Source organism: Lytechinus variegatus, chromosome 1 (assembly GCF_018143015.1).
Source record: "Lytechinus variegatus isolate NC3 chromosome 1, Lvar_3.0, whole genome shotgun sequence".
In the NCBI taxonomy this organism is placed as follows: Eukaryota; Metazoa; Echinodermata; class Echinoidea; order Temnopleuroida; family Toxopneustidae; genus Lytechinus; species Lytechinus variegatus.
In genome coordinates this window covers 70,509,440-70,520,290 of record NC_054740.1, presented here as the reverse complement: position 1 = coordinate 70,520,290, position 10,851 = coordinate 70,509,440, and the positions used below count along the sequence as shown (strand labels likewise).

At 37.1% G+C, this 10,851-nt stretch overlaps 1 protein-coding gene across 1 annotated transcript; it reads left to right on the top strand.

The window, feature by feature from the left end:
- Positions 1 to 445: 445 nt before the first annotated feature.
- Positions 446 to 8,666, top strand: LOC121421625 (ras-related protein Rab-20-like). Its single transcript, XM_041616392.1, has 5 exons — positions 446 to 625; positions 3,981 to 4,074; positions 4,512 to 4,571; positions 7,100 to 7,305; positions 7,813 to 8,666. Exons 1-5 carry the CDS (start codon positions 597 to 599, stop codon positions 8,090 to 8,092), a joined length of 669 nt encoding a protein of 222 aa, XP_041472326.1. The 5' UTR covers positions 446 to 596; the 3' UTR covers positions 8,093 to 8,666.
- The last annotated feature ends 2,185 nt before the right edge of the window (positions 8,667 to 10,851 follow it).

Sequence of the window (10,851 nt, the reverse complement as noted above, 5' to 3'; positions counted from 1 at the left end):
GATAATTCTGATCGACCGCCCCCCCCCCCCCATTCACGACAGTGTATTAAAAGGATGTTGATTGGTTTATGATAAAAATTTAGACCATATTTGTAAAAAGTCATCATTATCATCATCATCTGCTATAATCTTCAAAGGGCTCTCGAAGCTAGGTATATGAGTTGGACCTATACCGGGACGTACGTAGGCCCTATAACATAAATCAAAATTTAAGCACTATATAGCTTAACAGGAAACTAACCATTTAATGATTATAAAAAAAAATTGTTTCTGACTTTCTGTCTTGAAAAGTTGGGGGATACATCGCGATATAACGCCCTTATTGGGCCTTATTGCCCTAAGTATTGTCTTCCCCTCCCTCTGCATGCGCCGCTCCGCCAATTAGTTAGGAGGGGGGGAGGCGGACCGGCGGAGACCACCTACCGTACCCTAATGATCTATTTTTAACCACAGACGTCTTTGCTTGCCTGACGAAAGGGACGAAAGCCCGAACTCTTTCACAGTTTTTTTGGTATACCTGTTTTTATTTCCATCATCACTTTCAGCAAGATGCTAAGAGCTGTTCTTTCTTACCGTTGCTTCATTTTGGACTGATCATGGCTGCAGCAGTAGAAAAGAAAAAAGCGTGAGTTATTCGCAGATTCACAATCAATCAATGATTAGCGTCTGTAATTGTGACACCATCAGTCCCATACACTGGGATTCATGTATCACATGGCAGGATATTTAGGCGTGAGTCTGTGAGCTGTGTTATTTTTGAGCAAATAAATTCTGTACTAACTTACTAGACAACAAGATCTGATTCTGAAGTCCTGCCCCGAATTGCTCAAAGGGAAACAATGAGTAATTTAGATTTATTGAGTAGACGGAAAAACACTTGTTTTACTTTTGATCAGTACGGTAGTAACCTTGTTCAATTGAATGAGTGGTAACTTTCAGCCTTGGCTTGCACTTGCTTGGTCATGTTGATAATAAATAATACTTCTAGAGCCACTTTCAGTTTTCCAGAGCCATCCCTTTTTTCAGGATTCAGAGCATAGTTTTGCATTGAAGTTTGTCCTTCTTCAAGTTCTTGTTTACAAATTAATTTCATGTTTAATATTGTTTATTTAGTTATTTTCTTCATTGTTATTATTAATCAGATCTAACTTGGGCCTACAATATGTAGATCTATTTGATTTGTTGTTGATTGATTTTGTTGTTGTTCATTTTTGAAGTAATAACTTAACCTTAAGTCTAATTAACTTTCAATCATCAATCGGTATAACTTAAGGAAGGATGAGGTTTATCATACATGTAGGATTGGTACTTAAAGGAATCTGTTTCACAATTTTCAATTTCTTGATTAACTGTGCTCACTTGAAAGTTGAAAATAATTTTTTTGAATATGTTCAATGAATTGCCGTCTGATAGATTATCAGACAAGCAGGACAAACTATCTGATAGATAGTTTGTCCTGTTTGTTTACAAATTAATTTCATGTTTAATATTGTTTATTTAGTTTTTTTCTTCATTGTTATTATTAATCAGATCTAACTTGGGCCTACAATATGTAGATCTATTTGATTTATTGTTGATTGATCCCGGGATTTTTCATAATGTTTATTTTTTAAGTAATAACTTAACCTTAAGTCTAATTAACTTACAATCATCCATCGGTATAACTTAAGGAAGGATGAGGTTTATCATACATGTAGGATTGGTACTTAAAGGAATCTGTTTCACAATTTTCAATTTCTTGATTAACTGTCCTCACTTGAAAGTTGAAAATAATTTTTTGAATATGTTCAATGGATTGCCGTCTGATAGATTTAGAGTTTAAGTAACTCGCCCAAAATTTAATGTCAACTTATTTCACATTCTGCGCCCGCACAGTCAATCACTGCAACACAATTTCGCCCTTGAAATTGTATCCGAGCCATATTTCCAAAGTATGCAGACTTGGTTATTTAAGATTTAAGAAGCTTGGTCACAAAAAAATGTGCTGAAAAGGAAAAAAATCTGTGGGTTTTTTCAGAGTTCGTGACTTTAGGATGGTATCTTCAAAATGACAAATCCAAAACACAATACGAAAAACTCAACCACATTGAATTTGCATGGAAAATTTTCTGTTCATCAAAGTTACAGCAAGATCTAGTGCCATTGTACCTCAGGCGATGGTTCATGTAGGCTCCACTACACTTCAACACCTACCCGAACCCTCAGGCAACAAATAATACTCGCTCTCAAAAACCAGTGACAAACTTACTTTTTGTTATTAAAGAAAGGCAACACGTCATGTGAAAAAAAAGGACATTAAGCATAGGCCTACTCTACATTGGCTAGACTTCCTATCGGACACAGATTCACTCCTTGTCCTTTCTTGTAAACATCTCCAAATCGGTGATTTGAAGCAGGTTCCCAGTTCCCCACATGTATTAATTCACTGCCGCATCCGAAATGGTGAACGCGAATTGAGCACGGGTCATGTGTGTTTGATTTTTTTCTCTTGTTATTCAAATCAACTTTTTGCTGGGGTGGGCGTATCCAATAAAGACAGATCTAACTTCTACAAAAACTATGTTATGAAAGTGCTTGTACCTCTGTTTTGTTGGTTGTTCGTAGGACTTCAACTACATCTTGGCAGTTGAAATCTATCTGTTTCGAGGAGCTTTTAAAACATTTATATGAATTTTGGGGTGCTTCTCCTCCTACACAGACAGCTAGCCATTTTACATACAGTGTGATGACACAGACCTATCCCCCTTTGGCTTGAACAATGTATTTTTCCCCCAAAATAAGGGGTCTATAATTTGTTATGATTGTTACAAATTTAATAATAAATAATAGTAACTTTTATATAGTATCCTTTGGTGTCTCTAAGTGCTTTACATACATATGATTACCCCGGTCACCAGATCTTGGCATGTCCGTACACAATATATGCACTTTCTCCACTCCCTGGGGAGCATTCCAACAAGAGTTATAACACTCAATTGCTAGGCATACTACATAGGCTTTCGCTCCAGGTACCCATTTAACACTTTAGTGGAGAATGGCAAATTATCGATTTACGCCTTGCCAATGGACGCTAGGCCACGATGGGATCGAAACACACGGCCCTCTGATTTCAAGGTGAGAGTCAGAACCACTACACCATGACACTTCCACATCAAGATGGTGTTTATTATCATATTCTGATTATTTCAGAACTTTGGTAATCTATAGACTTAAACTCAGAAGAATAGTGTTGTTTTATTGGTAAAAATCAAGAATTAATTTTTGGAGCATGCCATAGGTTCCCAGTACAGAAGAATGTAAGAAATACTGTCTTCAGTCTATGGAGGAGGTCTAGTGAAGCAAGACATACATGTAGTCCAATGGAATAGTCCGATGAAACAGAGACTGATGATGTTTGAAGGTTTGCATGGTGGTACTATGAACAATCGCGGAAGAGGTTTACTGTACACCATGTGTAAAGTCCTGGAAGGACTGAGATAAGAAAAGTGGATAGAATTGGAGGTGAATTGGAAAGATGAGAAAGTGGAGGTTTGAAAGTAGATTATTCTTTTCTAAATAAGTGTAGTCCTTCTGTAAACCAGAAGGAGTGGAAAGCTGATATATTAGGCAGGCTTAAGTCGGCGAGTAGAGTGGTAGCAGGAGCAGGAGAGTAGACTGGACGTTTCGGGCAGGTTGACGTCCGTCTTCAGGAGACTGAAGCTTTTGGTCTAGACATGTCTTGCCTCACGACACCTCCTCCAGAATTAGGAAAAAAACTCCAAACAGACCGCTTTCAGCGGTCTAAATCTAAAATTAAATCCTATGACGATTTAGGCCAAAGGGTTTTGCCGGTATCGTTACCGGTACATCATGGTTCCCAACTTTTTAAAAATCATATCTGTATAATGTACAAACTTCAGTGTACTTTTACATATGAAACTGACCTACATGTAACATATGAATTCATTTTCTATTTTAATGTCTTTCCTATATCAAACCAGTGATGTGAAGATTGTCATTGTTGGTGATGCCACAGTTGGGAAAACAACTTTTATTCGACGATACATGGATGGAGTTTTCACAGACAATCCTGGTGTAAGTATGCCTGTTTTTAATTAATTGCTGCAAATGAACCATCAATATATTTATTTTTTTCTCAAAGTCCACTCTTAAAATACTTGATTTGATTGAATATATAAACATCAAACAAATAAGCATGAACCCTGACCTGAATAAAAGTAATAAAAGTCTAATGTAGAATAAAAAGATGTGCCATTTGATTTTTCACTTAAATTGCAAAACAGTTTGCTTATCCTGATGGGTACTTTATACATGTATATAAAATATGTTTGTGCTTCTTATTATAATTGTGTGAAACCGTATTTCATTCTTCCATGAAAATGTGGAATTTCCATTGCCGTAACCTAGAATGAAAAAAAGAATGAATGATAAAAGATGAATTATAATTATTATATTCATGTTTAAAAACGACATTCTTTATTTTCTTCCTGTTTCTTGGTTTACCATTACAGCAAACCGTTGGGGCATGTTTCTTTCTGAAACAATGGGGTAACTGCAATATAGCCTTATGGGTAAGTATACCTGTAATCAGTTCAAGTGTCAATAATTCAGTGTTGGATTAAAGTTCAAAAAGTTTTGACAGTATCTTGCACATATCTATCATGCAATTAACTGCAGAAGCGCATGCAAGTCTGATTTGCACACAGAATAGTTTTGGACATGCTCAAACTTGGTTGCGAGCGAGTTCCAGGCAATCACCTGCAAGTCACATGCAAGGTTTCCATGGAGCGATGTGACAGGACCTTTAGCATTGAACAACAATGTATTGCTATAGTCTAAACAAGAAATAATATATGAATCTATAACATATTTACGTAGTTACTTTTACGGTCCCGGATATTCTAACACCATTAATATTATGAATTTGGAAATACAAATTTCTACATGTCAAAGTCACATGGAGCCATCAACATCTCAGAATCAATTTGAACACCAAGGTTCCGCACACAGGGCTTTGCATCAATGAGAGAATTACCAACATACAAAGATCAACACTGGATTTTGGACATTTGATTACATGATGTGATGATCAAAAACAAATGAAAAACTGTAAGTTATTACAAATCATCCAAGATTTCATTTCAGATGTGCAACTACTGGTAATGAATCGTACCTAAGCTCATCAAGATCTGTAGAAGGGTGGAGGACTAAACCTGAAGATTATAGAGCATCCTTGAAGGCATTATGATCGATAGATTTGAGCTTCCAATAACTAAATTCCCTTCGACTTGGAAAAGGTTTGCGAACATTCAAGAAGCAATGCAGAGCTGCATGGTCCCTAAGATATGTGGTAGCATCCACGGACCTGACAACATCATGATCTCTAGTAAGCACATAGTCTAACGACGTGTGACCATTTGTGTGAGTAGCAAGCTTGGACATGCTGGACAAAACCAAATAAGTTATCAAGGGTATCAGCAAATCATTGAGTATCCGTGTTTGTCTTATCATCCCAGTGGTTATTAAAATCCTCCACAATGAGAAGTGTTTAGCATATTAGAGAGCAACTCTGTGAAATTCTGGATAAAAGTAGACATTGTAACTCCTGTTCCTTTGACTGTATTGCGGTCGATAGATGACAAGGATCTTAACTAGGACATGGAACTACCACTGGGCAGGAAGTCACAAAAGAAGTATTCAAAACTGGCATGCTTTGACAACTTTGAGGGAACCAGCTTCAGCGACTTCTGATAGAGAATGCCCACACCATCTCCCTGACGAGTTGGCGTGGGACATACTTGAATTTGAAACCAGGAAGTGTCAAATCTCCAATCACCTCATGTCTGTTACCAGATGATAGCCAAGTTTCAGTTCAGCAGACAATTTCCAAGTCATATTCTATGAAATGATCAGTTAGTGGATCAAATTTATTGCAGAGTGACTGGGCCTTATTTTAACTCCCAGCTTACAGTTGTATCTAAGGTCACATGATGAAAGCCTAATAGTTGTTGGTTCCAACAAACTAGGTACAATTTGATGATTCGGTGAATGGCCGATGTCCAAGTCCCTAGTCCTTTTTCGGCTCCCTCTGGTTCTAATTGTAGGCTTCATACCATTGAGTCCCAAGGGATGTAGTAGTGGCCCAAACTGTTTTGGTAAGGTAATGTTTGCAGTTATATTCCAGAAGAGTGTCTCAAGTGTATTGAATTTTAGGCCTGATGAGGATAGAGGAAGGAACTGATTGTACATACTCATTAAACCGGATCAGCCTTCCCAGAACCTGGTCCTGGATTTAATTCAGGTCAATCCAGGGAGATGAATGTTCAGTCCAGCATCACCAATGATCGGAAGGTGACCTCCATAGAGTTCTGGCATATCTGGGAAAATATTGAACTTGTTAAATAATTTATCATGAAGTACATCGGTGAAAAATCATCTGCATTTATCCTGGAAAGCACTGTGTACCTCTGTGTAGTTAGGTGCAACTGAATTCATTTTGGAGGCTCTGTGTATAGGTCTATGTTAATACCGGTGACCCCCCCCCCCCCCTGCTAGAAATGTGTCTGTTGCTGTTTGCCTACATGTACACAACCAATCCATTGTTGTGACCACATACACTTTTCACATGTAATTTAAAAGAAATTAACAGTAATGCTCTAGAGAACATGATTCTCCATGAAAATCTGTAAGGGCCCGGTAGCACCTATAATCCTCCAAATATTCCATGTTTGCTCCTGGAGTTTCTCCCGTTCTGCAGGATCCTCATTGCTACCTTGTCTATCCATGTAGACACCATTCTGTTGGGATGGTATCCACATTGGTACTTCAAGGAAACTATCAGTGTTTCATCCCTTATCACTAGGGATCCACATCAGGAATCATTCAGGTTGTGACCCATGAAAGTGTAGAAGCCTCCTCAGACCCTAGTGTGACATGTTACATACAATACATACAGCAGCACTATAGATTAATAGGATGTTGTACATTCAAATTGTGTTGCTTTTATAAAAAAAAACCTGAGACTATTTGTCATTTTGTGATTGGATACTCTGGAAAGTGAAATAATTCTGATCTTTGTTTTAATTTTTGAACCATGTAGGATACAGCTGGTGAAGAACGGTTCTCTGGTCTGAGTTCATTCTATTGCCGTAATGCATCTGCTGCCATCATAGCCTATGACATCACAAGAAGGAGCTCCTTTGAACTGTTACAGGAGCGTTATATCCCACTCCTTGAATCTGCCAAAGAAGACTGCCTTCTCTGCTTGACAGGAATGAAGAATGATCTTGTCAACAGCAATACCAGGTAGGAAGGTTGATCCACCTTCATGCTATTCTGCATGCACAGAGTCTGAAATATGAGACTAGATTGGCTCATGTGTTGTAAGTGCTGTCGGGTCGGGAGTCCAGTCTCCATCCCAGGCATGATATAGTTTGTTGATAACTTGATATCAAGTTTGTTTTGATTTAACAAAAGGAAAAGTCAAACTTGCATTTCCTTTAATAATTTGCAAAATGAAGACCGTAGCACTGCCTGCCATAAGAGCTGGTACTGTTAGAACTTTCCATTTTCACTGATGGTCAACCAGCAATGCTAGTAATTTATGAATTGGTGCAGAGGTTTGAGGTTCTAGCTCTGGTCATGTCTTTCGGATGGTGAGGTTAAAGGTCGGTCTAAAACATAAACAATCATATCTCCTTGATTCACATCTGTAAAAACTCAATCACACGCACGTTTAGCCTATTTTGATTACAGAATTTGGTAGATAGTAGTGAGAGATTTGATTGTTCTTTTTTTTTCATTTTACCACAGACAAGTAGCACATGGTGAAGCCAAGGAGTTTGCCTGTAGACTCAATGCAAGTAGGTTCCAGGAGATCAGAAGAAACAATCCCAATCAGAAAATCCAGGCCCCTTTCTTCGAGACCAGCTCCAAGACCGGTGCAAATGTGGACCAAGTGTTTGAATATATATTCAGCAGTATCTTGCCTAGGACAGGGGGAAATATGGCACAAAAGAAGGACACGGTTGATATGAGTGGTGACTCTGGGAATTCTAAAGAACAGCTCAAAAAGAAAGGGTGCTGCAATTGAAGCACATCTCATTCTATATTTTTCAGATAGAAATGTTTAATATATAAGGAGTTCCAGCACAACATCCAGACACATGGTAAGAAATTTGTGTTTGTACTGTCCTTGTGTTGTTATGGTATTTCATGAGAAATTCCTTGATTTTCTATATAGTATGATGTGGCATGCAAGTATTGATTTTAATGAAAAACGCACTGTTCGTGTGATAACTCAAGAAACCTTTGATGGATGAACTTCATATTTGGATCATGTATGCATAGGGGAATGACAGAGATTGATTTATTTGGGGACATGGTGGTCAACTCAAAGGTTGAAAGTCCCAGTCCTTAATACCTTAAATGCCTTGTTCTTGTAATAACACAAGAACTTTTTGACATATTACCTTCAAACTTTGGTCATGTAAGCATATTGGAGTGATGGTGATCTGTTAAGTTTTGCAGGTCACGATGTCAAAGGTTGAAATTCAGAGATCTTCATACCTGAAAATGCATTGAATTTATGATAGCTGATTAACAAGGTATCAACTTCAAAAGTTGAAAATGATCCAATTAGTTTTGGAAGCAGAGTTCAAAGGTCACTGGGGCCCGTTGCATAAAACTTTTTACCTGAGAAAACTCAGGTTGTTTCTACCAGAGTGTTTGCCCTGTGTTAAAGTCAACGGCAGAAATCAGACTAACCTTAGTTTTCAGTTTTTACCAGAGTTTTCTCAGGTAAAAAGTTTTATGCAACAGGCCCCAGATGTCATACATCTTGAAATACACGTATATAATTTTCGTAATAATTCCCAGAATTGTTTGAAGGACTGACCTCAAACTTCGACCTGATTCTCATCTATGTTGGCAAACTACTTTAGTGGAAACCAGTTTAGTGGGAACTAATTTAATGTGTAATGGAGATGCTCGAAGTAGTCTATGGAAGCGATCTTAAGTGGTCTTCCAAACCAGTTTGGAAAACCACCTCGTGATGTGGCTTTCAAGACTGCTTTGTCTTGTTAAACTGGTTTAAGCGTAGGTGAATTATACACAACTGTTCTTCAGGAAGCTATCTTCGCACAGAAGTATGAGACTGTGTGCAAACTCAATATACACTGTGTGTAGAACGCCTACGATGTGGTTGCAAATTTCAAAAGAGACAATTGACTCCACCAAGATAATTCCCAAGAGCAACAAGAGCACTTTACCACTTTACCAAATCAATGCTAATGAGACTTGGTACTCACATTGGTCATGGATTAAAGGGTGCAAGATACATTATTTAAGTGCATCAGAAACTGTTTTGCCATGGTAAAGCTAGTGTTGCCATTTCCTCACATAAGACCATGGTGACAGCCAGGCTGGTGGTAAAGATTCACTTCAGTTTTATCATGATTTCAAAAGTATTTGATGATCAAAATTGTTCATTAATAGATAGCTATTTAAAGGTCAAGTCCACCTCAGAAAAATGTTGATTTGAATCAATAGAGAAAAATCAGACAAGCACAATGCTGAAGATTTCATCAAAATCGGATGTAAAATAAGAAAGTTATGACATTTCAAAGTTTCGCTTATTTTTAACGAAATAGTTATATGAACGAGCCAGTAACATACAAATGAGAGAGTTGATGATGTCACTCACTCACTATTTCTTTTGTTTTTTATTGTTTGAATTATGCAATATTTCAATTTTTACGAATTTGACGATTAGGACCTCCTTGCCTGAAGCACAAAATGTTCTAAAATAATGGAATTCCATGTGTTCAGGGAGGAATGAAACTTCATTTCACATGACAATGACGAGAAAATAAAAATATTTCATATTTCAAACAATAAAACACAAAAGAAATAGTGAGTGAATGACATCATCAACTCTCATTTGGATGTAGCTGGCTTGTTCATATAACTGTTTTTGTGAAATGAAGCAAAATTTTGAAATGTCATAACTTTCTTATTTTACATCCGATTTGGATGAAATTTTCAGTGTAATGCTTGTTGAATTTTTCTCTTTTTATTCAAATCAATTTTTTGTTGGGGTGGGCTTGTCCTTTAAAAAAAACTTGTATTTTAGGATTATCTAATTTAAAATTTATTTAACCATCATATGTGTATATTTTTTTACATGTAAATTTGTTTTAACTCATAACATAATCACAGTCTTGACAAGTTCAATGTCAAAAAGTCATCACAGCTGCTTTATGGATTTGCATGTGCAGGCAAGGGTGTCAGGGGCATTTCACCAATATTTAACTTACTACTAGCATTATCTGATGTGTTTGTGTTTATATATTGTCACTCGGTGATTTATCATTTTTACATTTGGTTTGATATCATCAGATATAACAACTACATTTTTTCTCACTTTCAGTAACTTTTCCCTTTGAAAATACTTTTACCTCAACTTTTTTAACATCTTTTTATATCTAATGTTTCTTCGGTTATACTTCGTAATTCCGAAGGTTCGCAATTCCGAAACACGTAAATTGCCTATACCTCGATGTTCGTTAATCCGAAAACGTAAAAGGGTTCATTATTCCGATGGTTCGTTATTCCGAAGGTTCAATAATCTGAAAACGAAATAGGGTTCATTGTTCCGAAGGTTCGTTAGTCCGAAAACGAAATAAGGTTTGTTATTCCTAAGGTTCGTTAGTCCGAAATGGAAATAAGGTTCGTTAATCATTACGTTTTCGGACTAACGAACCTTCGGAATTACGAACCTCACTTTGTTTTCGGACTAACGAACCTTCGGAATTACGAACCTCGTTTCGTTTTTGGACTTACAAACCTTCG

What these genes read in the sequence shown, in the direction of transcription:
- LOC121421625 (XM_041616392.1), top strand. Translation starts at nt 597, where the DNA reads ATGGCTGCAGCAGTAGAAAAGAAAAAAGC. An exon ending in GCAGTAGAAAAGAAAAAAGC is followed by an intron (nt 626 to 3,980) that starts GTGAGTTATTCG and finishes ATATCAAACCAG; the next exon opens with TGATGTGAAGATTGTCATTG. An exon ending in TTTTCACAGACAATCCTGGT is followed by an intron (nt 4,075 to 4,511) that starts GTAAGTATGCCT and finishes TTACCATTACAG; the next exon opens with CAAACCGTTGGGGCATGTTT.